Source organism: Athene cunicularia (assembly GCF_003259725.1).
Source record: "Athene cunicularia isolate RWA chromosome 18 unlocalized genomic scaffold, athCun1 chr18_part1, whole genome shotgun sequence".
Lineage (NCBI taxonomy): Eukaryota > Metazoa > Chordata > Aves > Strigiformes > Strigidae > Athene > Athene cunicularia.
The window spans coordinates 6,755,518-6,781,603 of NW_020799123.1; the positions used below are offsets into that span (position 1 = coordinate 6,755,518).

Below are 26,086 nucleotides of genomic sequence, written 5' to 3' on the forward strand. Positions count from 1 at the left end.
CTGGAGAGTTGTAGGGACTGGGGATGGGGGGCTACGGGGGACAGGGGGCCCTGGGTGGGAGGGGATGGTGTGTAGAGGGGCTGGAGAGTTGTAGGGACTGGGGATGGGGGGCTATAGGGGGCCCTGGGTGAGGGGGGATGGGAGCTACAGAGGATGGAAGGCTGTGGGGCGGAGGATGAGGAGGCTGTAGGGACAGGGATGAGGGCTCTAGGGGATGGAGGCCGTGAGTGATGGGGTCAGGGGCTCTAGGGCAGCTGCAGAGTGATGTGGGTGTCCGGCCGGGTGGGTGGCTGCATGCAGGGAAGGCAGGCTCAGAAGGAGGTTTTGCTCTCGGTGTGTGTCACTGTCCCTTGGCTTCCCCCAAAAGCCCTCCAAAGTGGTAGAAGAGAGGCTGCATCTCCCGGGTCTGCCTTCCTCCGGCCTGGGAGGGGACCAGGGATAAGCCCCGTGCAGTCTGCGGAGGGATGTGAACATGTGCCCAGGGCTGAGCTTAAATCTTTGTGCAGCAACTCTGTCCTGACTGCAGTAACATCAGAAGTATCAAACAGCTTCTCCATCCTCTTGCAGTGCTCTGACTTGTAGGCTTTGTCCAGGCAGTGTCCCTGTCCTCCTGTGGCCATGTGCACCCCTGGGGGGGAGGTGGGGGGGCACTGGGGTGCCAGCAGGTCTAGGGCACTGAAGAGCTCTGGGGTTTGGGGGCTCAGGCCAGTTCTTTGCCTTCCTTCAGTGCTGCCTCTTGGAGCAAGTTCGTGGGGAAGAACAGGGATAGGAAAGCCACTGGCTTTGAGAAAGGGTTTGAAGGATTAGTTGAGACTCAGAGCCTCACATGCACCAGGAGGTGTGACTTTCAGGGAACAATTCCCCAGGAACCATGGGGAGCAGCCCTTTTTTTCCCACATGCAGGGTCCGGGTGTTTCTTTTCATCTGGGTTGAGATTAGGAGTGAGTGGCTGAAGTCCATGTGTGTGGCTGGAGCCAAGATTGCCCTCTCTGTCAAATCTGTCTTTAGGAAAGGGGATCAGAAAGGAAGCACAACAGAGTTCACTGCAGCTGGGACTCCAGCCCAGAAGTGAAACTGAGGGGCAGGAGCACAGAGCACTTGGAGAAGGCCATGTATTTAGAGAAGTAAACTCTTTCTAGTAGCATTATAAAAAAACGTTTATTAAATTCTGTTCCTAGTCTTAAGTGGTATTTATCCTCTTGGCAGGAAGAGGGGAGAGAGGTGGAAAATGTAAACAAAAAGTAGGAGCCTGAAAACTCTGGGGACTTGATCCTTCCTCAAACCAAAAAAAAAAAAAAAAAAAAAAAAAAAAAAAAAAAAAAAAAAAAGAAGAACATGGTTAACTCTTTAGTCAACAGGATTTTTTAAAAGAGTAAAGAAGAGGTAAGGACAGGGCTGGGTTAAATTTCACCACCCTTTTGTTGCAGCCGTGTTACATAAAGGACTCAAAAGCTCTTACTCTGGGGAGACAAGCTCCTGGTAGATGTCCATACGCAAAGGAACTGGCTGGGGAGTCTGTGAACCTCTCTGAGTATGAACTTTGTAGTCAGGACAGTTCCCAAGCCCTGGGAGGGCAGAGCCTTTCATCCACGTGTGGTGGGGATGGCACCACAGATCAGGTCAATGTCCTTTGCAGCAGCAAAGCGGGAGCTTGTGTGTGTGTTCGTCGTAGGGGACAGGAGGTTTTGCTCGTGCCTCTGCCTTGTGTTCATCTCTCACCCATGCTGATAATTTCCACAGAGGCTGAAGAGTTAAAGGTGAAAAATGAAGCTGGTTATCTTATATCAACAGCTATAAAATGTTAGTTGGGGCTATTCAGAGAGAAATACAAAGAGCTCCTAGGATTTAGTGGAGAGTACTTGCTTAAGTCTGATCGTTTCGGCTTGTGGCCATCAGGCAGGAGTGCTTTCTGGGTCTGCCAGCCTTGGGCTGCTTGCCTGCCTTTCGCATGAGATGGGGAGGGGCTGCGTTTTCCCCGCGTCTCTGATGTTTCTCCATTCAGTCGCGCCGCTGAACTCCCGGGTTACCGAGTTCTGCAGGAGCAGCCTGATGATGAGGCTGGCTCCTTTGCAGGCATCGCAGGCTGACTTGCTGCTGGAATGTCTTGCCAACAGAAGGCATGTGCTCTCTAAAAGTAGTGCTTAACAGTCTACGATGAGACCCAAGAGCAGGCAGTTTTATTTGCTCTTCTCCAGCTGAGTCAGGGAAATGAGAGCTGCTGTAAGAGCAGACCATCAGACCATTGGTCTCATTTTATCTCCAGCAGTACCAGCTGCTTCATAGGAAGAGGCGGAGGGTTTATTACTTGCTTTCTGTAACAAAGATGAACAAAAAGATTATTTCTAACTCCTTTGGATTCTTCCTTTGTACAGGACTCTTGATACATTCTTTCAGCACAGAATATACACTTGCTGTTTGCTATAGGCAAGAGGGAGACCAACCCTACATATTTCCAGCATGATGCTACTGATAATGCATGTATCCTGTATCTGCCTCATCCCTGATCCCCAGTGTTTCCAGCAGCCTGCTGTGTTTTATCCCACACCTTTCACTTCTGTTGTGGCCAGGAGATAAGTGATACAGAAATGCTGAAACACATGTGAATGCCAGGCTAGAATTCGGGGAGCTCAAGGTAGATGACAGCTGTGAATTTTGCTTTCCTTAATGTATTTGAAGAAACCATGTGAGCAAGTGCTTTGTGAGGAGTTAGTGACTCTGTGTTATGATCAGAGATATCTTAGGCTCTAATTTCAAAGGTTCTGGTGCTTTTATTTGAGGATGTGAATGCTTGGGATGTTTGAGAGCAAGCTGTGTGTGTTTTCACACCGTAAGGAGAACCAGCAGTATTTTCACAGTGTTTTGGAGTGCAGGGCTTTATAAAGACATCTTTTACTGCTCTTTGATATTCTTTCATCCCCATGTTTGGGGGTAGGGAGGAAGCCGTAGCCATGGAGACTGGAGGTAGAACTGTCATTTGGCTTTGGCTTTGCACCTTCTTGCATTTAGTGTGACAGTCTGGTTCCTGTGAGGTCAGGGAAACTCTTTGGGCCTGGAAAACATTGAGACAGTAAGACCAGAAGGCCTAGTCTGCTTAGGGCTTTGCTAAGGCATGACAGAGTGAAATATCACACCTTTTGTTGGCAATACAGCGTTGCGCAAGTACATCTTGAAGGGTGACTGCAGAGATCAGGAGACTCTTTCAGCAAGACATTTTTGATTTTGATTTAATTTTCTCACAATCTGAATTTTCTAACAGTTTTTCCTACCCTTTTGATTTTTGTTTTTCAGGCGCGTAGTAAAAGAATGAGTTGGACCAAATTTTTTTTACCAGTGAGTTCCTTAGCTGGTATCCCCGGAGGAACTGTCCAGTCCATGAAATGCTTGTGTTTACTTAGTCCCACTCCAGCCCAGTGCCAAGCCTGCTTGGCTCCCAGTGACCCCTGAGACAGTGCTCAGGGAAAGTGCTCTTGCACAACCATGTCAGCAGCTGCTCTCCGGCCGCTCCAGCCCTTCTCAGGCTGTGGGAGTGAGCAGGGACATCTCTCTGTGCCTGAGCTGCCAGAGAAAAGCAGAGTGTAACTGGAGGCAGCTTGGCTTTAGAGAGATGTGAGTGTGATTGTCTCCATTAAACATTTTTGCAAACAGCCTGTGATTTCCTCGTCCCACTGGAGGTGGTTGTCTGAGACCACCTGACAGTGATGGGACAGTGGCTTCTCTGGTTGCAGTTTCAAACAGCGAGTGGCCGTGGCAGTGGTTGCAGTGGCTTTTACTGCTTTCCCAGGAGTGTTCTTCCTTCCCGTGAGTTAGGGAGACCTTTTTCAACCTTTATTTTATATAATCCATATCTATAAAGGCTTTTTTTCTGCAGAGCTTTCTTTCATTTCCTAGTTTATATGCATGCCTTGCCCAGGAGCTTTCAAACTAACTGATAGTTTAGTTTAGTGCTTGTTCTCTCTCCTCCTCCTTGGGCAGCCCTACAGTCTTGATGCGAGTTGCCTAAGAGCTCTGCTGGGAGGGACATCCAAACAGAATCAGTGGGAGTTGCACAACCCTTGATCTGCTGAAAAACAGTGAGGGGAAGAGGGTCAGGCCAGTTGCTTAGTTCTCAGAAGGTAAAAATCTTGTGCTGCTCTCAAGACTGAACTCCATCCCCCAGAGGAAGTAACCATGCTAGGTTTTGTTTCTCATGGTCAGGAAAACAAGTCTATGGTAAACAGCACCAAGTCTTTGCAGAACATTGATCCCATAATGAATGGGGGAAAACTGAGTACAGGCTGATCTGGTTTTCCTCTCCAGTGGATCCCCCCCAATATACATTGAGTCTGCACACACAGGGCATTGCCTCTGAGCTATGCACTCCACAAAGCATTGCTTTGATCCTGTCCTTCCTGGTCATCTCCTAAGGTGGGAGTGGAGGAGCTGAGAGCATGGAGGGAGGCAAGGAAGAAGTGAGGAGGGACAGAGAATTCGGGGGGCTGCCCAGGGTGAAGGGCAGTGTGGCAGGGGTTGGCTGCTGGGGTAGAGAGAGGCTCAGAGCAGGAGGAAGTAGAGAGAAACCGGGCCAAGGACTGCAGCACTTGGGTGGTCAGGAGCTCTGGTTTGAGGGGAGGTTGCTGCTTTTGCGCTGATGATTGTACCTCGTGAAAGTCTTAATGATTTAAAAATTGTTTTCCCTACTGCCTTGTTCATATCTCATTGCTCCCTCTCCAGCACGTCTCTGTGCTCCTCTCGAGGAGCCTCTCATGCCATTCCTGGCCAGGTGCTGCTCTGCTGAAACACCTCCCTGCTTTCTTCCTCCCACTCTGTCCCGTGTTTGCAGTGGCTGTAGTAGCCTCCTCCACCCTGTGAGCCCGATGTATTATTGCCTCTGCATATCTCCCTGCCCCCTCATCTCACTGATAGTTCCTCATTTTACTGATTCTATCTTCAGTACAGTAAACTCTTTGCAGTCTATCTGGCAGAGGTAGTAAAGCATGTACAGCCTGCTTGCTGTTGTATACACAGACCATTATTTTGCAAATGCCTCTCACTTACAGCTCAACTTCTTTGAACTCTTCTAAACAGTTTTTATTCTGCAAGATTAGAGTCTTCTCTGCAGACCATTCTGAAGACTGATAAAATGACAGAAAGTTAATCTTAACTTTATGAATTGTCTGCTCTTTCCAGCGGAGAGAAACCAGTTGGAGGAATTTCCCCACAACCTGCTTTGACTGTGTTCCTTCCAAGTTATTTGCACTCTTTAATGCTGCAGAAAGACCAAACTCAGTTGCCATCTCTCAGTAAACTGTGGAGTCCCTGATCTGCTCAGATATCACAATATGTCTGGGTAGTGTTCACCCCAGATGAATGACTGTAGGAGCAGGCTGAGCCCAGCCTGCAGAGCTGGTGCAGGCTCCTTCCCTGTCAGTGAGCAGGGTCCTGGTTTCTGGGGGATGGATGGAGGCTCTGCCTGTGCTGCCTGCCACTGTGGGCAGCTCTGAGTGGGGGTACTGGGGTTACTATGGCCGTCTGCCTGCCCAGTGCCCCCCCCAGGCTGCTGCACATGCTTTCCAAGTGCTTTCAGATGTCTTCATGACTTGATGAAGCAGCTGCCTATGGTTCTCACCAGAGTGGGGATGTGTGTTGGGTACTCCTGGTACCGTTGGCAGCTTGATAATCCTTCCAGATGGGGAGAATTTTATTGATGGGTTGTATTTAAAAATATACTCTTCTCCTTTTCTTTCACAGTGCCTTGCACACAGGGATGCCTTCTAGCTCCCACAGGCTGACCAACAGCTATGTCCAGGGGACCTCAGACATTGCCCTTCTCACCAGAACCGTTGGCCAGTGCCTTGATGAGACTGCTGAGCGGTTTCCTGACCGCCACGCCTTGGTCTTCTGCCGAGATGGGGTTCGGAAGACGTTTGCTCAGTTCAAAGAGGAGGTGAGTGCCTGGTTTGCCCCTCGGACAGCCCAGGTGGGTGGATAATGGCAGCAGCAGGCATGTTGGAGAACAGAGAAACCGAAATGGTTTCATTGCTCAGCTCAGGAATGAGGTGTGTCATGTACAGATCTTCATCCCAGCCCTGAGCAGAGGGTAACAGCCTGTCCCCAACAAACCTCCGACAGGCATGTGCTGCTTTTGTCCTACTTAGAATCTTGGGATCAAAGGGAGAAAGCAGTGTATGCAAAATGCTGGCTGTGTATCCCAGAATGAACCTTCATACTTAAAAACTATCACACCTATCTGTTTTGGGCTGAGTCATGGGTTTGTTTTCCACTGGAGTAGGCTCCAATTCTTGTATTAGTCACTCTGCTCTGACTGTCCGAGGTCCTGAGCACGTGGAGTTTTCTAGTCCAAACACAAAGGCAGCTGAGCAAAGTCAAGGACTTGGTCTTGATATCATATTAAAAAATGGGCGTGGGTGTGTATATGTATGTGTGCATATTACATACAAATATATGTTTATACGTATTCTGAATGGAGGGGCAATATTTCAAGGCTAACCACCTACAAATATTCTATTAAATCTGTGATAATGATCTTGGATAGGAAAAATTGGGAGTTTTTTAGATTTACTAGTGTTTTGGTTACATCCATTCAGATAAGTAAGATTAGCTGTGTTTACTCTAATTTTAAAAAGTAGGCTGTAATTTAGAACTAAATCAGAGAACAGCTATTCCTCAAATTCATATCTCCTAGAGGGTAGTTTTTTTAAATCCACTTCAGGACTTTGCAAAACTGTAAAAACATTCCTGAATACCTCAGAGTATTTATACGTACATCTGCACACCTGAAACACACTTACCGTCTTGCAAAATCATGCTAATACAGTGGCTGAATGAGGATAGGAACCCCAAACTGGTCAAAAATCACTTGACACAGTTTTCTTCACCAGAATCCTTTTAGAAGTAATATGCCAGAGTGGAGGCTGATCCAGCAGTGTAGATGGGCTCAGCATATGGGTAAGGTTTGGTCCTAAGTTGAGTTGCTGAGGAGCTAGACACTAAATAGTCTTTGGGCAAGAATTAATTTACAACTATTTGTACATAATTGCCTATTTTGTTTTCCTTACTGCTTTGTTGTATGGTTCCACACATGTTATTTTTATGCTTTCAGCCAACCTGCTAAGCAGGGGCTGGTCTGTGCTCTGTGGCTCAGAAGATGCTGCTGCTGCAGCAATAGGCTGTCAGACTGTGCATCAAAGGTACATTCTGTCCATTTTCAGTTGCAAAGAGGATGCTTTTTACCCAGAAAGCAGTGCCTGGAGACGAATATCCCCCACTGCAATCCTGTGTGTGATCCTCAGGCTTCTGTATTTTACAGGTGGACCAGGCAGCAGCTGGGCTTCTGGCTCTTGGCTTGAAGAAGGGAGACCGGCTCGGGATGTGGGGTCCCAATAAATATGAGTGGGTTCTCATGCAGTTTGCAACTGCCCAGGCAGGAATCATCCTGGTAAGGGGTTTGCTGTGTCTGGGTTTTTAGCTGTCTGTTGGGAAAGGAAATGGAGACAAAGAAGCCATAGAAAATACTGGAGAGGAAAGTTTGTTGTCTCTTTTTTCCATGCTCTTGCCCAGTGTGTTGGCTATAACTGAATCCACTATTTAAACAAGATCTGTGCAGCCCTCTGCATCTTTGTCCTCCACTATGTAGGAAAGCAGACTGCAGAGGAAGGAGCAGCAAGACATGGACTGCTGTGAGCTAGCTTGCAGCAGCTGATGGTAGGCAGAGATGTGCTTTTGCCTATAGGATCATTTTTATGTAGCATGCTGCTGTCCTAAACAGTTACTGGCTATTTAGATCCCTTTTAAATAGGGCCTGTATTGCTTCATGGTGCAAATGCTTGCTTAAAAATGTAGTCCAAGCTGCATATACACAAAAGCCAATTTTTATTTGATCGTATGACCTGGTACATTCACCAAAATGCATCTTATTTGGACACTGCACCATGGTAAGGACTGCACCCTGGTCCTTTTTCTTCATCCTAGTGTCTGCTAAGACACAGTAACCAGGTGGATGAGCATGGCTCAGTATGAACCTGATGGTGAACTCGACTCCAGGGGCTAATACTGCTTTTGTGGAGAGTTGGACAGGGGAAAGCTGGCATTTTCATGATTGTCTATCAAGAAACCTGACTTGCACTTGAGTTTTGAATCTTCAGTTTAGTTTACTGAATGGCTTCCTGGGAGACAGGAGGTTTGACTTCTGTTCCTGAAACTCTGTTTTGACTGTGTGACCTCACATAAATCTCTTATGGGTTTTTTTGATTGTTTTCATTCATGCAAAAGCAGGATTCACCTACTTTTTCTGGTGAATCTCTGTGGTGGTGAGCTCTTTGTTCTGTGTGTTGAAGGAGAGGCTTTGAGTGGGGCTTACCCCTGAGGGAGCTTTTTGTCTGGAATGTGTTAGGGGAGAGGGCTCTCAAAGCAAGGGTAAGACTTAAGACTGATCAGCCTTCTTGTTTCTCCCTCTTCAGGTATCTGTGAATCCAGCCTACCAGGCCCTTGAGCTGGAGTTTGTCCTCAGGAAGGTTTGTATGGCACTCGCTGGTAATGCTAATGATTCATTGTGAGGACTTGTATAAGCAGCCATCAGTTAAAGGGGATAGTGGGGACACAGCACAGATGAGCTTCTGCTTAAGACTTGGATACATCAGGGAGAGTGAGGCTGGTGGTGGCCGCGCAGTGACCAAGGGGACAAAGCTGCAGTTAAGTGGTCATGTCTGCTGTTCCCTGTGGCTGCCAGCCTGTCTGATGGAGACTTCTGCATCCTTCTCATTCCTCTCTCTCTGCTAATAACCATGTACTGCCAATATTGCATCAATAACAACCACACCTGCCAGCAGTTGTTTACAAGGGAATGAAGAAAACAAGGCAAGACTAAATATCTGACCCAGGGACTACCCAAAAGGCTGGCAGCCAGGACAGCAGAGACTATGTAGTAACAGAGTATGTCTGCAATCTGTAGGGGCAACATCTGTCTTAAATCGGTTCTAACTTTCCCACACTCATGCTCCAGCCTGCCAGGGAGCAAAAGCTGTGGCTGCCCTCCTTGGCTCAGTGCCACCCTGCCTGCCTCCTGCTCGGGGCAAAAATCACCATCTGGGATTTTAACCTTGAAAGCAGAAAGGAGGAAGGCATAGAAAGGACCAGCCTACTTGATAGCTGGATTTCTCCTTCCCAGATTTGTCCTAGGCCTTGGTGGCCTAGAGTTTAACCTGGTTTAAGTCCTAGGTACTGCCACTGCTTGACATCTTTCTGCTGTCTGACTGTGGCTGCCTCAGCTACCCTCATATCCCTGCCTGGGTTTGAGTTTGCAACGTGCAGAGTGCCAATCAGTTTAAACTGTGCTGGCTCCTTAGCTCCAGTAATGAGGAATCCAGGCTACTAATAATTTGACAACTAGAAATTAATCATAAGATTAAGGAGCTAACTTACTCAACTGTGGTTTGTTCAGCTTTAAATCAATGGCTGATATTAGAGAAGCTGGAACCACATCTGGGTCTTCCCAGCACCATACAAGTTCTGACTTTACCTAGAAAGAAGTCGATAATTTCTACCAGCAGAGACTTTTCCATCAGTAACTCGGTAATTCAGTTGCTGGGCTGCAGTTTGAGTTCCCATTTCACCCTTTAATCCTTCTGCAGTAGTCTCACTGGTGTCACTCCTGTTTTCACACATTATGATTGTGCTGCCGTGAAGGACATCTCTTCCAGCATCCCTTTCTTGCTCCATCAGGTTCCCTCCCTTTGGTAGATACAGAAATACAAGCAGAATAATTAATCCTCTGAATCCTGCTGTATTGCCAGGGCTTTGTAAAAGTGAACTGATGACAGCTTTCATATGACAGGGCTTCTGAAGACAGATCTGCTGCCATTCAGGTTGAGGCCAAGTGGGAGATGCCCAACTAGACACCTTATCTCATGGAGCATCTGCCTTGCTCTCCTCACATAGCATCTGTTTTGCAAAGCTAGTTCAACCAGAATAGTCATTTGAAGGAGCTAATAGTAAAAAGTTACAAAGGCCCAAACCATCCTAGAACAGACTTAGTCCCCTGGGTTCTGGGCAGACTGTTCCAAAAATTAGAGCAAATGTTTGTCTTCCCCTTTGACAAACCCCAAAAGGTACTTATAAATAATTTATTGGCATAGCTTGGTCATCTTATTTCATGGGCCTTGGGAAAATAATGAAAATAACCAAGTAAATCATTTATGTAAATAGTTTACTTGACAAGAATGCCTTTTTTGGAAGATGAAAGCAGTTTGCAAATCTGGGTCAAATTCAGCAAATCTCTGCTGAAGAAGAAATAGAAATTCTTGGAGCAATTGAAGCGCATTGTTTCAGTATTATATAAATGTAAAGGCTGAATGAAAAATGTTTTAACTTTCAAAATAGCTAATGCTTTAAAAAGAAGTGGAAAAATCTTACGAAATGGAACACCTTAAAAAAAACTCACAGCAAAACCTTGGCTTGACCTGAGAGGCAGTCTTTAGGTTTCCTTGTTCTTCCAAAATTCCTCAAAAATACTCATTTCAAATTGACTCAAATGAAATTTTTTTTTTCTTTAATATTTTGGGACTCAGCTATTTGTTATATTGGGACTCTAATCTGAAAAATCAGTTGCTTGCCTTGTGCTCACAATGAGAAATTTTGATTCTGGGAGAAGAGGGAACCTCAGGCTGCAGCTCTGCTCTTTTGCCCAACAAAAAGCCACCAGCCCATCCTGAACTGACTGTCGGGCAGGAGCAAAGCACCAGCTGCACGCCTGGATCGGGGCTCGGGGTGCTGGGCGTGTAGTAACGGCACCCTGCCCTGCACTTGTGGGGTTTTGTGGGTACACAGCTGTAAGGACTTGGTTTGCATTTGCCCTCAGTGAACCTGCCTGCTTGAGGCACGTCCCCAGCCCTGGGAGCGTGGCTGCTGCACCCCCACTGTGCAAAGATCTCTGTCGTGCTCTTCAGAGAATTTTTAAACCACTGCACACTGTGGCTCTTACTGGGAAGAGTTAAAAATCTCCCAGTTCTCTGGAGAGAGCTCACTGTATCATGTGCATATAGAAACAAGCCATAGAGAAAATCCTGGTGTGGTGTTAGTGGCTAACACTTGCTGTCTGGGGTCACAGGGCTGCCATGGACCTGTTGTTGGTGGTGACTGCTCTTTATCATGTCCTAAACATCAACCCAACGTGACTTCTGATGAGTTTCTGTCTCCCTTCACAGGTTGGCTGTAAGGCACTGGTGTTTCCCACTCAATTTAAAACACAGAAATACTATGATATTCTAAAGCAGTCATGTCCTGAGCTAGAAAAATCGAGTCCAGGGGGAATAAAGAGCAAAAGGTGAGTTAGGAACATCTGGTGTCTTTGCACTGACCTCACAGCTGTGTCCTGCCTTATGTCCTCTCAGCTGCACAACACGGGATCTAGAGGATCCACACAGTCTCATCTGAAAGAAACAAGTTAGGCTGTCCTGGAGGTTCGCCCTGACCAGCGTCTGCCTAGTCGGGCAGTTTTCTCCTTGCTCCGTTATTGTTAATGATATTTTTCTTTCTACCAGGCTACCTGACTTATCCATTGTCATCGCACTGGACTCCAAGCTGCCTGGCACCTTCCACATGGATGAAGTGATGCAGGCTGGGGACAACAGCCACATGAAGCAGTTAAGAGCCGTGCAGCAGACCCTCTCCTGCAACGAGCCCATCAACATCCAGTTCACTTCAGTAGGTGCTTCTGCCTGCTCCATGCCTCATGGTTGGGTTCCTTGCTGGGGACACATGGAAAGATGTATGCGATGCTGAGCATCCTTTTTTTCTGCCCTCCAAGACCAAGCCTTCGTTCTGTCTTCTGCTGTAGGATGGAGAAATGTTCTAGCATTTCCCCTTGCTTCTTCCATTCTTGCTGCTCAGCCCTTTCTCAGGGGCTGATGGAGGTTAGATGGTGTCCTGAAATGAGAGGTAATGGAGGGTGAGAGGGTTCCACTGAAGTTGAACCATTTTTTTTGTTTGGTTTGGGATTCAGATGTTGTTAAAGAAGAAAGTAAAGTCTTCTAGGTCTGAATGGAGAATGAAGTGCAAGATCACCCCAGAATCTGCCTGGGAGATGTCCCCAGAGCATACATAGCTCATCCTTGGAAAAGGTGGCATCATTGCCTAATGCGAAAAGGTGGCATCATTGCCTAATGCCCTGTGTCTTTCAGGGGACAACGGGAAGCCCCAAAGGAGCCACCCTGTCTCACAGGAACGTTGTGAATAATGCCAATATGATCGGTCGGAGGCTGGGGATCACAGAGCAGGTGGGTCTCAGTGGGAACACAGTGAGGAGTGGTCTCCACTGCCACAGAGACCCCACCTGTGTGGAGAGCATTGGTGCTTGCTCAGCAGAACAGCAGGATGTTTTGCTGCAAATGATGTTGAGGGATACTCGTGTGCATAACATTCTTCATTTCATTGTTGTTACATTTTAGTTACATGTGAACGTTTGGGGTTTTTTTTTGGGGGGGGGGAAAAGATGCCTTTTTGTGGGGGAAGAATGTGAAATCACTTTTCATTTTGGTGAATACTCATTTTGAATTACAAGACTTTGAATTCAATTGAATGAGGTTTTAATTTATTTTACGTGACTTTGTTTGATGTCATGTATACAGTCGCATTACTCATCAGGATCTGAACTTTCTATCTGTAGTTCCTTTTAAATATTGCTAAAGGCAAATATTTTCTTTTGAAGTTCTGAAGTAGTTATTTCTAACACAACAGCTTTGATCCAGAAAAAAGATGGGTTCTTTCGATCAGTCTTTAGAGCCTTTGGTGTTCTTAAAAATAAAATAAAATTAATAGCATGTCCCAGGTCCTGCATATTTCAAGCCAGTCATAGCACTACCACTCTTCTTTTCTGGCATATCATAAAACAATGTGTAAGCAATACCAGACTAAAATGATCAGCAAAGAAAAGGCATTGCAGAATTACAGAATGAAATTTTGACACTGAAAACTTTTCAAACTGATTTTTATTGAAAGCAGGAAGCATCAGTGTCGTGTTTCCACCTAACTGGAACACAGGTGTGTGTCAGATCTCCAGCAAGATTTAAATGAATCAGGGAAAACTCTTCTGTTCAGATCTTTGAGCTCCAGCAGTGAGATGGGCTAGTCATGGACTGAAAGATCTCTCCGCACTCGTGTCTTTGTCTTGATCCCAGGACTATCGTGTTGGGCTCCCCGCACCCCTCTATCACTGCCTGGCATCGATTGGAGGCTGCATGGTGATGGCTCTGCACGGGTCCTCCTGCATCTTCTCGTCGCCAAGTTTCGAGGGGAAGGCTGCTCTGGAGGCAGTGTCTCGAGAGAAGTGAGAGGTTTTTTCTGTCTTGCTACAGAGGAGATCATTATCTCATGATGGTGCTTCCTTCCCTTGTCTCGCCTGCCAGGCCATTGCTCCCACTCTTCCCTCCTACGATGGGAGAGGCAGGCTTGCTGGTGCCCATACTTGCACAGCCTAAATCCTGCCTTTTCAGCTGTGCCTGGGAGTTTGTCACTCTTTTCTTTTTCCCAAAAATATGGGATTCTTCAGGTCACTGCAGAGCTTTGGCTGGAAAGTGTAGTGATGTCTTGTTTTGCTATGGCTGCTGTGTTTTCACATGTAACAATCTGCTCTCCTTCTTCAAGTCCGACTCTGCTGCTGAGACAGTTGCATTTCCAGCTTGTTCCTCACATGTAGGTTCTAAAACAAAAGAGCTATCATTGGTGCCTTCATAATACACTTAATATATATTTATATATATTTTTATACGTACATATGTATATGTGCACTGATGAAGATCCCACGTGCTATGCCTGCCTCCACGCTGCTGCTCCGCAGCTCTGCACACAATGGCAGGGGATGGGGTGCTGAGCTGGGGCTGCCCCTGGTTCCAGCTCTGCACCTTTGCCTTTTCTCTCCCTTTCCTGAAGATGCTCCTTCCTACATGGCACACCGACCATGTTTATAGACATGCTCTCCCAACCGGACTTTGACTCCTATGACCTTTCAAGTCTTCGGGGAGGTAAGTCTGACAGCTCAAATGGAAAAATCCCGAGAAACTGGATACTACTGTTCCCTGCTGGGAGGCTGTATTAACCTTTGTGAACAAATTGTTCTGGAGGGAAGAGTTTAGTTGCACGAGCCTTATTTCACTGTTAATTTAATGATATGTTTCCTTTCCTGGGGGTTTCCTTCAAGAATTATGTGGTTTTAGGACTCTTCTTTCATCTTAAGGCAATCTAGGGAAGGACCTTTCTGTTTTATCTGCAAGGGAAGGTATCAGGAGTATCCTGGTTTTGTTTGACTCTCGTCTCACCATCCACCACCGTGTGGCAGCAGATGCTTTGCATGCTTTAGCTGCAGTCCCTACAGCAGAGCTACTCTGTGATTTCTGTGACCTGAAGTTTCCTGCCTGTTTTTGAAGTCATTCATCTAAGCGCTGGAGAGGGTGTGATAACGTGTGCTGGAGTGCTCTCTCCTCTCTGCCAGCCTCGGAAATAGCTGAGCCGAAATGGGGAGATCACCAGCCCTTTTGAGGCAATAACAGCATGGAGAGAACATAGTGCTGGAGCATAAAGAAACATTTAAGTAGATTACCTAATCACCTCTGTGTGAAAAATGATCCTGTCTCATCCTGCTCCCCAGCAAAGCCTGTATGTTATGTGCTTTTTCACTCTGTTATCCTAGGGTGGAACAGGTGAAAATGCAATCTGCCCTCTCCCAAAAGGGCTGCTCTGTGCAAGGCAGGAGGAAATGTTTTTGATTTTATGGTGGTGATGATCGATGGGAATGTTTGTCCTGCTAAAAATCTGTGTCTCTTTCTGCTCTGAATCTTTCCTTATTGGAAACTGCAGCTTGGACTAGGTTCGTGCTATAGAGTTTATTTTCTTAACGAGTGAACCCTGCCAACTCTTAATTCATTCAGACAAACTGGCCTAGCTACAGCCTTTGCTTCTAGAATAACTAGGACCTGTATCCATAAAAATAGGAAGTATTTTGACAGGAACCAGTGTATCCCAAAGGTCTTGCCAACATTTAAATCTGGAAGAGCAGAACCTTCTGAGGAGCTGCTTCTGGGAATAAATAGATGGTTTCCAGTATTGTCATCTTTTTCCTCTTTTTTTTTCCAGGGGTCATTGCAGGTTCCCCTGTTCCTCCTGAGCTCATGAAGATGATTATCACCAAGATGCACATGCCAGAGATGGTGGTGAGTTGTAAATTGCTGTGGCTAGAGCTACAAATGATGTTTGTCATGGTGAGACCCTGAGTTTGGGCCTCTCTGCACCACAGCAGTACCCGGCAGTACCAGAGCTGCTGGGATCAGGCGTGATGGGACCGTGGGTGCGAGGCCAGGCTGAGGAGTGAAGATGTAGAGGGGCTGGGAGGAAGAAGGGGCATTCTGCCTGGTTTTTGGTGGGGTGTCTGGGGAGAAAGCTTTGTAAGAAGAGAAGGCATTGCATTCAGTGTCATAAACTGGGCTTCTGCTGGTGTGTTTCAAAGCTTTTATAAAGCCTTCTGTTGTACATGCTGTGAGGATGAATGATTATGGGAGAGGCGTTGCTGGTTTGTATCAGTGTGGGAGGGTGCATGTGTTCATCTTGCTGTGGAACTGTCAGGTTTCTTCCACCATCCCGGCCTGCACACAGATGTAAAACCTCGTTGCATGCTACGTGTTTGAGTCTGTATATGGGAACGGCACCGTCCACACGTGCAGCACCAGGCACTGTGGTGTCGGAAGGGCAGCACGTGTCGCAGCATGTGTGCTGCTGCTCCATTGCATGTCCCTGCACCCTTGGCCTGTGCAAGAGCACCAGCATGTCCTGTGTGTGGAGGGGGACACCCCACCAGCAAGAGGGTCAGTGGCACTCCAGGTGACATGTTCTGTAAGCAGGTCCTGCCATCTGCACGCGTGTGCCTGTGAGTGAATGACTGAGCCAAGAAAAGAGGGTTTTTTTGTTTCACTTTAAAGGAAATAACTTTGGCATCATGCTGCTTGCAAATGCTGAGGAAGCAGGCTGTTGTGATGGATAAACACGTGGGGCTGGGAGTCAGATTAGGTGCGTTGTTGTTGGCAGACCCAGACTGCACCAGCACCAGGGTTTTACAGGGACAACTATGTGCTCTGCTGCAGATCAGGGGAGTCCAGGGCATCTGTCCTGGAGCTGTCTCAGAGACAGCCAGGGTTTTTTACTGGATATGATGCTCTTAATGCTGAGCTGAAAACACCAGGGACAGCCCTGGTGCTGTCGTCCAGACTCCGTCAGGTGACAGCTATCTATTTTTATAGTAGGTTTGAGTTTGGCCTCACAAAATATTTTCAGACATGACTGCAAATGCCCAGGACTCGTCAATTGTCACATGTTCCTGCTCTGTAGAAAGAGAAATAATAAAAGCCTCCCAAACAGTTGCTCTGCCCATAGGATAAAGAGGATTAAGTCTATATTTATACCATCAGTCTCATGTTACTTCTGATCCCCCAGCCCTCAGACAGACACAGGGAGACTTGTTGAATTCATCTTTGCAGCAAGAGCTTTATACAGAAGATGTACATAAGAAAATATACAATTTGATTTCTATATAGGAGACAGAGGAGTTTTCATCCTCTTAAAGGTCATTTACACTCAGTTACAGAGGAATAAATATACATATATTTATATAACTCTTTAGGATTAAAAAACACGGTTAAATTTCAACTGTGGTATTGTAATAGCCATGACAATAAACCACAGTCATCCTGGTGTCCTGCTAGATCCTCTGGAGTATGGGCAGAGGGAAGAGAAGGGGTGCCCAAGCCAGGCTGCACGGTGCACACCTTCTCCTCTCAGATGTACATGCATCTTGCTAGACCCCACAGAGTGGGAGGGAATCCAGTCTTCAGATAGCTCCAGTTTTGGGTTTTCCCAGTACTGGTTCACTTAAAGGATTTCTGGCCAACCTGGAGAGATTGCTGCCTTTTGGAGTGAAAGGGCAGCTCAGTCTCGGGGGCCACCGGTTCTTGGTCATTGCTTCACCTATTTCCCTCAGCCCTGGCCTGCAGGGATCCCCTCCGTGGGAAGGCAGAGGAGTCTCTTTGCATGGGTTGAGACCAATTTTCCTGATCAAGCAGCTGGGGGAGGGATGCTCCTACCTTCCCACTTGCTTCCACTCCACTGGAAAGGGAGAGACAGTGACCAACTGGTTGATCGGGGATGTGGGTTATGTTGCCTCTGGGAAAGATGACTGTGTTTTACCGGCAGGATCTAGGTTAGCTTGTCTTAGTATGGTCATGCATAGTTTAGTTTTTAAAAATGCCTCTTTTAAAATACATAAATGTCGGAAAAGATTGAAAAGGTGGATTCCATCCTGCGATCAGCAGCGAAGCGGGGATTCGGAGGAGGCTGGAGATGTTCGGATATATCAGAAATGTTTCCTGACAGGTAGGAGAAGCTTAAGGAAGGACTCAGAAGTCAGTAGTTTTCTGATGGTTGAAGTGACCAGTCACCAGGACAGGCCATACTGGGGCCTGCTTGGGGGAAAAAGAGAGAGAAGGCCACATGTTTAAGGGAATTTTTCAAGTAGATCAGTAACCTTCTAGCATTTGTCTGTTTATTTTTACAGTGATTGAATAAAGCCCATACTTGAAAGTGAAGAGTTAGGAGTCAAAGAGCCATTATGAGTTCCCACAGAGGAGGAGATGGGTTAGTCCTGTTTCTGACCTCTTCTGCCAACTTGCTATGGGATTCCTGAGTTTCTTACCCACAGCATTGATGATCAGTGAGCAATTCATAAAGGAAGAAACCCAAGGGCAGAATTTTCAAGAGTAGTGGATTATTTTGGTGCTTCAGTTCTAAAAATTCAGGGCAGGTAGATTTTTAGAAAGTGACAAGCAGCTTTTCATCTGAGACATGGTCAGTGACTCAAGTCACTGGTCATCCCTGAAATAGAGACCCCCATAGCTGACAGCTGAGAAAGCTGCCTGCTCCTTGAGAGGTACACAATGAAGTCAGAGGCGCTTCATAGTCCTTAGAATCATGCTCACCACACTAGAGACAGTTTTTGTGCCTGCATTTTGGCACTGACACCTGAAGGTACTGAGCTTTGTCTTCTGCCAGACTAGAACAAATAGCTTTTTATTTCATTAACTTGTAAACCTGTTTGAGAGAGCTGGATGGAAGGTTCTATAGAAAAAACAGATATTATTGTCATGGTTTTCTTGCTTTCATCATGGAGGAGTGAAATGGAATTGAGTTCAGGCAGGGAGAGAAGAAGGTTAAGAAGGACCAGACCTGTAAATAAAATACATTTAAGTATTGTGGTTTAGGAAACTGAAGTTTTTCCGTCCTTAGAGCGGAACTTTACCCGCCCTATATGGAACGACTGGTATTTCCATCTCTAATCCATAAAACCTCTGGCGCTGCAAAAGAAATAACCACTTTAGGAAGGCGCAGAGCAGCTGGCATCATCCCTGAATTTTTGATCATAAATTTGCTTTCTCCTTTCTGTTATACATATCCTTGGTGAACTGGGGACCAGAGGGCCATAGCTGGGCTTTGGGCTTCTGCCTCATCCTATCTGTTATGAAAGGGCACGGTGACAACCATTGTTCAGACAGTGCAGTGCAGGGTCACTGCACTTTACTTAATGACTGAGCGAAGGTCCCTTTCCCAAGAGCTTACAAACCTTCAGGCTCATCCAAAGTCCTTTGGAATCTGTACAAGCTCCGGACCTATTCCTGGTATGGGGAAAAGTAAAATGCTTGGGATGGAGTGTTGACAGTTGTGGCTTTTTTGCTACTCTGTGCACTGAATTTAATACTCTTGGTAGTTACCACCAGGAAGGTGTTTGTGTGATAGGTTTTTACAGTTGGTGTTTGGATTGGTAGATGTCAGCAAGCTCAAGGGAAATTCAGCCCTGTCTCTGAATCACCTTCTGGCCCAGAACACTTTATTCAAAGAATATTTGCTGTCTCAAACCTCCCTCTTCTGGGACACTCATTTGAAGGAATCAGTCCTTGTTTTTATATACCTGAGTGTCTTGGATGGGAACTGTAGTTGCTGAAGGGCAGGTGCTGGACCAAGAACTGCTCCTCACGGAAGACCTCTATTTTCATATGGGCTGGGCAGCCTGGGGCCAGATTTCCCAGCAATGTCCCGCCCTGGATTTCAAACCAGGCCCAAAGGACCTTTTACTAGGGCAAAAGGCTGAGCATCTCCATTTGATTAGAAAAGTAAAGTGTGTGTGATCCCAGCTCAGGGTAGGAGTGGGCTAAGTCCACTGTTGTTTTGACACTTAATTGCATGTTTCACCCTTAACTGCTGCCCCAGGCCTGTCTTTAGCCCTATGTTTGTTTTACTGGGTTGACTCCATCCCTGATGCTCTGGGAGCCCATGGAGCTCGGTATTGCCAGGAGATGGAGCAGCTCTGAGCCGAAGCATCGGTGGGTGAATGGATGAGCTGTTTTAATCCAATCTCTACTGTCACTGAAGGCAGAGACAGAAGTCCCTGTACCTTTGGTGGCATCGGAGTTTGCTGTAGGTCTGTCTAAAAGTGAATCATCTTACGTGTTTAATGGCGGCTTCCCTTCTTGGACCTCTTGGTGGGGAGCTTGCAGGTGCGGAGGGCCGGGGTGTCTCTGATGGACTGTCCCCGGTACTGCGCGGGCGTGGAGCAGGTCTCGTCGGTGCGGGTGCGGTTGCCCTTCAGCCACCTGGTACATGGGGAAGAAGACTGGGTGCTTACAAGAGGTTCAAACCACCATGGACATCGCTCACACCACAAGTGGAGAGGGCAGGCTGGGGAGAGAGCTGCTGAGCATAGGTTCAGCCTTCAGCAGCCTCCTCTTGCCTGGAACGGCTTGGGGGATCTCCCTCGGGGGGACCCCCAAGGAAGCCCCGGGGAATGTGGGGAGGGAAGGGGCACGAGGTGCCATACTTGCGCAGATGTGCTAGCTGGCAGTTACAGTGCCAGGCATTTCGGGAGAGCGTTAGCGTCTCCATTTTGTCGAAGGGGAAGTTGCGGGGCAGCTGGGTGAGCCGGTTGTTGTCCAGGTGAGCGGTCTTCAGCACAGTCACACCGGCGAACGCGTTGTCTGCAAACTAAAGCACAAAGATTTCTGGTGAGGAACGTGAGTTAGGGAAGGGGCCTTCAAACCTGAGTGCTTCTGCTTAAGACTTTCAGCAGCATAATCATGGAAAGAGCAAGAAAAGGAGCGGCAGAGGGGGGTCCTGGCTCGCCAGAAGCTGTGGACACCATCAGGCTGGTGGACTCATGAGTGATGGAGTCTCCTGCCTGAAGAGAGTTACATCCTAAATCCATATGGGGTTGTCTTTGCAGCCACATCCCTAAATAGAGTGAAGTCTGGCATCCCTCTTTATTTTTGAGCCATACTTCTCCATTCTAAATGAAGACATTTTCTGGGTGTATTCCTTTCTAAGGCTGGAAATCCTCCCAGTGCCTCTTGCCTTGCCTGTCCTGGAACAGCTGAAGGAGGGAGTGTTTGTGGCGTCTGAAGGGGCTGTAGACTTTGGCAGTGCCCGGGGACTCTGAGTGGAAAGTTACACTTGGCATCTGAGCAGTATAGAAATAGAGGCAGGTTTCCAGCACCGCAACCTCCTCTGTTTTTTCTCATTTCCAGTGGGTTGCTTGCAAGGCATGCTGCAAGATACGTATTTTCTTGATAACAGGCAGGCTTTAAGGAAGAGTCTCCCTTTAAAAAGCTGCCAAAGAGAGGAGGGAGGCTGTAGACCTGGCTCTGCAGCCCTCTCCTCTTTACCCTGAAGATCTATCCCTGGCTTTTTTCATCCCGTGGTTACTCATGTTGGAAAGATTCTTCGAGAAAGCAAACCCCTCAACAAAAACTTCCTTGGTGGTGATGAATTGGAGAGGGAGTCATTGAGAAAGCACAAAGCTCTTCTTGGCTACGACAAACCATTACTCTCCCTTCTCAAAGCAGGGAAAAGCTTTCTCAGAGGGTGGAGGGGAGGTCTAGGTCTAGTTAGGTCTCTAGGTCTACCAGAATCACCCCCAGTCAAGGACCTGTGCTCCCATTTCAGGCCAGAAGCTCACGTTCAGACAGGACCATCCGGGTGTGTTCAAGCTTTGTAAGTTGAAAAGCTTGACAGAGAAAACGTGCTATTTTAAGCCGTGAACTTTTGTCATCTTCCAAATTAAGCAATGTTGGATAGGATTAGAGCTTAGCTCAGAGACTCCCAGAGTACTGTAGCTGTTGGACAGTCAGCGGTGTTGGCCTCTGCGGTCCAAAACTGAGCTGACCTCAGTAGGTTTTACTGTGCTGATAGTGGAGCTACTCAGAGAGATGCTGGCATGCTGTGCAGTGGGGCGGTAGCCTAGCCACGTTCTGGCTTGGACAGTAGTGTACTGTCTCAGCTGCTCATTCCTCTCCCAGCCCCATGAGAAGAGTTTGCATCTGCTGGTAACAGCTGCTACGCTGCCTGCCAGAGCATGCGCGTGCAAAGAAATGGATGATTTTTCCCTTATTTAGATGGAAGATTGCTGCCGTAATTTATTCTGCAATAAATATACAGAGAGGGGTGTATGTAAAACTTCCAGGATCTGCATTACCTGGTTTCATGTTGAGGTGTGTGGTGGGTCGTGGCCCGTGTGACACAGCCCTGGGGTGATGCTGGTGGGAAAGGGGAGCTCGGGGCTGGAGCTGCAGAGCAGCTCCGAGGGCTCCCCTCGTTCTGCTCAAGTGCAATGCAGGCCAACATAGCCTTGTGTGGAAGGGTTTTGCACTTGATCAGCTCCAAAATCTTGTAGCCATGCAGGGAACAGCTAAGGACAGTAGTTTTGTGAAGGAGAAAGAGCTGTGGTCAAGATGCCAGCAGCATTTAAAGTATTTGGTAGAGATTTCCTAGGTCTGACGCCTCTGTGATTTGATGTCTCCTAGCAGGGCAAAGTTCACGCGTGGGCTATTTGGATATGCAGGCCTTTGAGGATTTGAAGAGAAAATTCTGAGCTGAGATGGGAGCTTTGTTTTCCTGAAGAAAGAATGTAAGACCTAAAGCTGCAGAAGCCACCCCTGTTAGTGCTGATCCCATAAACTGGTGTCTTACTGGGCTGTTGGGGAGGAAAGGAGGCATCTGACTGCAGAAGAACCTTTAAAGGTCCTGTCCACAGGTGGTCACTGAAGAGAAGAAAGTCTTTTTTTGCTGTCTAGAATTGTTAACCCTTGCTCTTTGGCCAGTCTAAGGACACTTAATTCCCTGGAGCATGCCAACATCATGGGTTGGTCTAATTTCTTCAACATATAACTTGGAACTCTAATGTCTCTACAGCTGGTGCAACGTTTAAGCTGTAACTTTTGACTTGAGCATGGTGAAAATGCCTTAAAACTGAGTATACAAAAGTGTTGTGAAAGCATGTCTAAGGTCTTGCCTAGAGAGGTCAGTAGATTGTTTTCGTGTTGGGTTTGCTTACTCCCATCCTGGAGAGGTTAGTGCTGAGAGTGGACAAGGGCTTAAATACTGACCGAGTATTACTGAGCTGTTCTGGGTAGTGTTGTTCTCCACCCAGGCAAGCTGTAATTCCAGTTTTTGAGTGTTTTGGGATGCTATATCCCCTTGAAAACTCTGGTGTTCTCTGTTCCTGGTAGCTTTCAGGTGATCTGCTCATCCCTGAGAGGCCCTCTGAGTTGATAAGAAATCCTCTTTTTTCCCTTGCATCTTCCTGCATGTGGTGGGTGTTGCTTTGCCACGAAGTCCTAGCCTGCCTTAACTGGTCACCCTTTGTCTTTGGGCTTCCTGGAAAGACATCACCCCCGGGAGAACTGTTCTTCTCCACCTGCAGCACCCTCCCTTTCCACCTAGGTGCACCCAGGACATCAGGCTGCAACAGGGTGCTGCTGCTCTTGCTCTGTGCTTGTTTCTGTTCTTACACTGCCTCATATTTCAGAGGTCCTAATGCAAGTGACTCCAAGTGTGATGCTCCTGCCTATGGATCATGCTTTCTCACAGAAAAAGAAGGGGGTTGTTTTGCCATTTGGGATACCTGAATGCCCTTCCTCCTTTCCAGTGGGAACAGGGCCCCTTTGTAAGATGCTGTGAGAGTTCCTCTTGAGAGACTGTCAATAAACAAACCTTTCTTTATAACATGTAAAGTTGGGAAGCATGGGGGGAGGTGAAGGTCCATATGGCTACCTGTCTGCAAGGCGTGGGTAAAACTATTTGTAGCACCTAGTCTCCCCCTCCCAACCTACAACAGGTACCCAGGCCGAAGGAAGGAGGCAGAGCAGTTCAGATCTGCAAGGCAGCAGTGCCCTTTGGTCCCTTGGGTAGGAGGCACACGCTCGCCTCTCATCCCACAGCTTGTGTCTGGGATGATGGAAGCTTGCTGGTTGTCCTGGAGCATCCCAAAACCCTTTTTCAATGTCTGATGTTATCTCCAGCTTGGGAGGGAATATGCTGCCTTCCCAGAGAATTTGGTCAGCTCCAGATAATTTGGTTTTGCATAAAATAACTCAACAGAAGGGTGGAGTACTCCCTCATCCCTTGTTTGAGCTATGTCAGGAGTGTTGTCTGCTGGCCAGTGCCTCACTGTCTGCAGAGCCTGCAGACCTGCATCTCCCCTCTCCTCTGCAAGGGAGGGACAGCAAACTGATGACTTTGTAAAGGAGAATAAAATCAAGCTCCATGTTTCTTATCCAGAACAAATGGAAAGGAAAGAACTCACCTTCTTCAGTTTCATGTTGTCCAGGCTGAGTGTCTGCAGGTATCGCCCGAAGGACTGGAAGGCATTGTCAGGGATGACCTCAATTGGGTTATGAGAAAGCTTCAGTTCCTCCAGCACTCTCAGCTTACTCATCGCATTCACAGGATAACTGCTCAGCTGGTTCTTGTCCAGGTGGAGGACAGCAAGGTTTTCTACATCCTCCAGGGCCCCAGGCAGGAGGTTGGTGAGGGAGTTGTCAGAGAGGAAGAGCCAGCGCAGGTCTTTAGCCCCATTGAAGACCCCTGGTTTCAGCTCCCGGATTTTATTGCTGCCTAAGTGCAGGATGAAGAGGTTGACAAGAGGGGAGAGGAGTCCTTTGGATAGGTCTGGGATCTTGTTCTGGTCCAGGTACAGGTAGGTGAGCTCAGAGAGGTCATCGAAGGCTCCTGGCTTTATGACGCTGATCTGGTTGTCAGTGAGATAGAGGTAGACCAGGCTCTTGAGCCCCCGGAAAGCTCCAGTTGAGATCTCCTTGATCCGTGAGCTCTGGAGGTGCAGGGACACCAGCTTTTTCATGTCTCGGAAGCCATTGGTCGGCAGGACGGGGAAGTTGTTCTTCTGCAGGTTGAGAAGTCGTGTTTGCTCAGGCACCTTGGGGATCTTCTGCAACCCCGCATTGTCGCAGATGACGTGCTGCAGGTCTCCGCCGTGGCAGTGGCAGCTCGGGGGACATGCCTGCGCGATGGAGGCAAGACATGCCAGTAGGCTGAGGACACTGAGGAAGAAGCCTGACCGATTCATGGTCAGATCTGGAATTAGTGTGGTGGGAAGAGAAGCAGCAGGAGGAGGAGGAGGAGTAGGAGGGAGATGGGTGGGAGAGAGAGAGTAACTGGGTTTGCAGCAATGCTGAACACAGCCCTATTTATAATGTTATTAAAAAGCAAAATCCCTTCCCACAAACCGCAGGCAGCAGCCAGTTGGAAGCAACTGGCTTTGGGAACTTACTGTGAGCTTAACCCCTTGGCACCAGGCAGAGGAGTGTCCACAGCCCTGCTTGGCCCTGCTGCCGAAGTGACTGTGCAGAGGTAGTTTTCCTCTCTGCAAAAAGGAGGCAAATGGTCAGGAAGAATGAACACAGACCTGCTCTGTGGGGGACCTCCCTTGTCCCTGCTGAGCTGAGCAAGGCCCAGATTGTGCTGAAGCTTTCAGCAGGCTCCTGGGCTCTATTTAGCCTTCAGCTGCTTTGGGGAGAAGCACCTTGTCCTGTTATCAGAGGAAGGTTTTGGGGGAATCTCATCTTACTGATTTCAAAGGAGTTTGCCTGAGCAGGAATGGGAGAACATGAGAGCAATATGGGTTCATGCCAAAGGCCAACAGTGCTGCTGTTGCTCTTACACTGCAAAATTTTGGTTGAAGCCTTCCAGAGTAGTTGGCCAAGAAAGGGAGAGCACAGATAGTCTTAATTTCTGCTGCATCTCTTTCTATGAGCGACTGGGTGTAACACATCCATGGTCATGGTCAGGGCACCTGTGTGAGGGTTTTTTTTTTTTCTCAGCGCTATTGGAGCAGTGGCTGTTGCCTTCCAACGAGGGATGGGGCAGTGGCAGAGCCCATGGGGAAGCGGTGGGGCATGAGCTGGTGGGTATGAAATGTGGGACAGTGGTGTCCTACTGAGGGCCTGGCTCAGATGAGGTGGATGGCAATGGCAATGCTGAGGCTCTCAAGATGAAACTGTGGGCAGGGAAAGGGCTGGTGAGGTAGCAGAGCAAGGAAACCACTGCTGGAGCTGGGACTAGGGTCTGCCTTGGCTCCTGTCTTGGGTAGCAGTGGCAAAGGTGGGTTAACACAGGGGATGTCCTTTGCTCTCCCAATAGAGAAAGCTAAAGCAAAGCATTTAAAAGCCCCAGCTTCTGTGAGTGTGAAGAGAGAGATCCAGGGGTTGTGGGGTGGGGTTTGGAAGTGGAACATTTTGAACTGATTTCCAGCCAGTTCCTGGCTGCAGCAAACAGCTGAGAGCCGAGCACATAACTGTGAGCTTGTTGAGATTTCTGCTCCCGAGGCTGGCTGCAGAGCCCCAGCGGAGCTTTTGCAGAGGCGAGACAGGCTCAAGAAAGGGAGGAAATCCAAGGGCTGACTTAGGACACAGACTGGCTTATTCACTGAGATTTCTGGGTTTTTCCATTGTTGCAATGAGGAATTAGCCAGCCCCGCCGAGCATGCTCCGGACCGTGTTATGCAAACTGCCTGGCAGCCCGTGCGCTGTCAGCAGCTGTCAGTCCAAACAGTGTTTTCATTGCGTGACTAATTTGAGGGAGAAAAAGGGCTTTTGGGGTGTGAATGTAGGTTCTGGTGAGCCTGCCGGGCAGATGGGGTTGGCCGAGCAGTGATGTAATGTGGAACCTCGGTACAAACCAGACCATGTCAGGCTTCCAGCATCTGTCAGCCCTG

At 47.7% G+C, this 26,086-nt stretch overlaps 2 protein-coding genes across 3 annotated transcripts in view; one reads left to right on the forward strand and one right to left on the reverse strand.

Annotated features, from left to right (window-relative positions):
- The window catches only part of ACSF2 (acyl-CoA synthetase family member 2), a 39,344-nt gene that overhangs the window by 2,692 nt on the left and 10,566 nt on the right, over nucleotides 1–26,086 (forward strand). Inside the window, exons 2-10 of the mRNA XM_026860828.1 lie at nucleotides 5,728–5,923; nucleotides 7,307–7,435; nucleotides 8,457–8,510; nucleotides 11,199–11,317; nucleotides 11,535–11,697; nucleotides 12,174–12,269; nucleotides 13,170–13,318; nucleotides 13,921–14,012; nucleotides 15,121–15,197. Of these exons, the coding sequence (XP_026716629.1) occupies nucleotides 5,728–5,923; nucleotides 7,307–7,435; nucleotides 8,457–8,510; nucleotides 11,199–11,317; nucleotides 11,535–11,697; nucleotides 12,174–12,269; nucleotides 13,170–13,318; nucleotides 13,921–14,012; nucleotides 15,121–15,197 (1,075 nt within the window). The remainder of the gene's footprint in view (nucleotides 1–5,727; nucleotides 5,924–7,306; nucleotides 7,436–8,456; nucleotides 8,511–11,198; nucleotides 11,318–11,534; nucleotides 11,698–12,173; nucleotides 12,270–13,169; nucleotides 13,319–13,920; nucleotides 14,013–15,120; nucleotides 15,198–26,086) is intronic.
- On the reverse strand, nucleotides 16,502–24,541 carry CHAD (chondroadherin). 2 transcript variants are annotated; one of them, XM_026860831.1, is made up of 4 exons: nucleotides 23,660–24,541; nucleotides 19,901–20,064; nucleotides 19,531–19,676; nucleotides 16,502–17,492 (listed from the first exon to the last, which is right to left on the reverse strand). In XM_026860831.1, the coding sequence occupies exons 1-3, from the start codon at nucleotides 24,437–24,439 to the stop codon at nucleotides 19,535–19,537; spliced, it is 1,086 nt and encodes a 361-aa protein (XP_026716632.1). In that variant the 5' UTR covers nucleotides 24,440–24,541; the 3' UTR covers nucleotides 16,502–17,492; nucleotides 19,531–19,534. The 2 variants fall into 2 exon arrangements, with proteins under 2 accessions (XP_026716632.1, XP_026716633.1); XM_026860832.1 differs by having other exon boundaries at nucleotides 16,502–17,495.

Bases quoted from the DNA above. Each gene is read 5' to 3' on its own strand.
- CHAD (XM_026860831.1), bottom strand. From the start codon at position 24,439: ATGAATCGGTCAGGCTTCTTCCTCAGTGTCCTCAGCCTACTGGCATGT. The intron at 20,065-23,659 runs GTGAGTTCTTTC...TTTGTGCTTTAG, and splicing joins ACAACATGAAACTGAAGAAG to TTTGCAGACAACGCGTTCGC. The intron at 19,677-19,900 runs GTATGGCACCTC...CCCATGTACCAG, and splicing joins CAGCTAGCACATCTGCGCAA to GTGGCTGAAGGGCAACCGCA.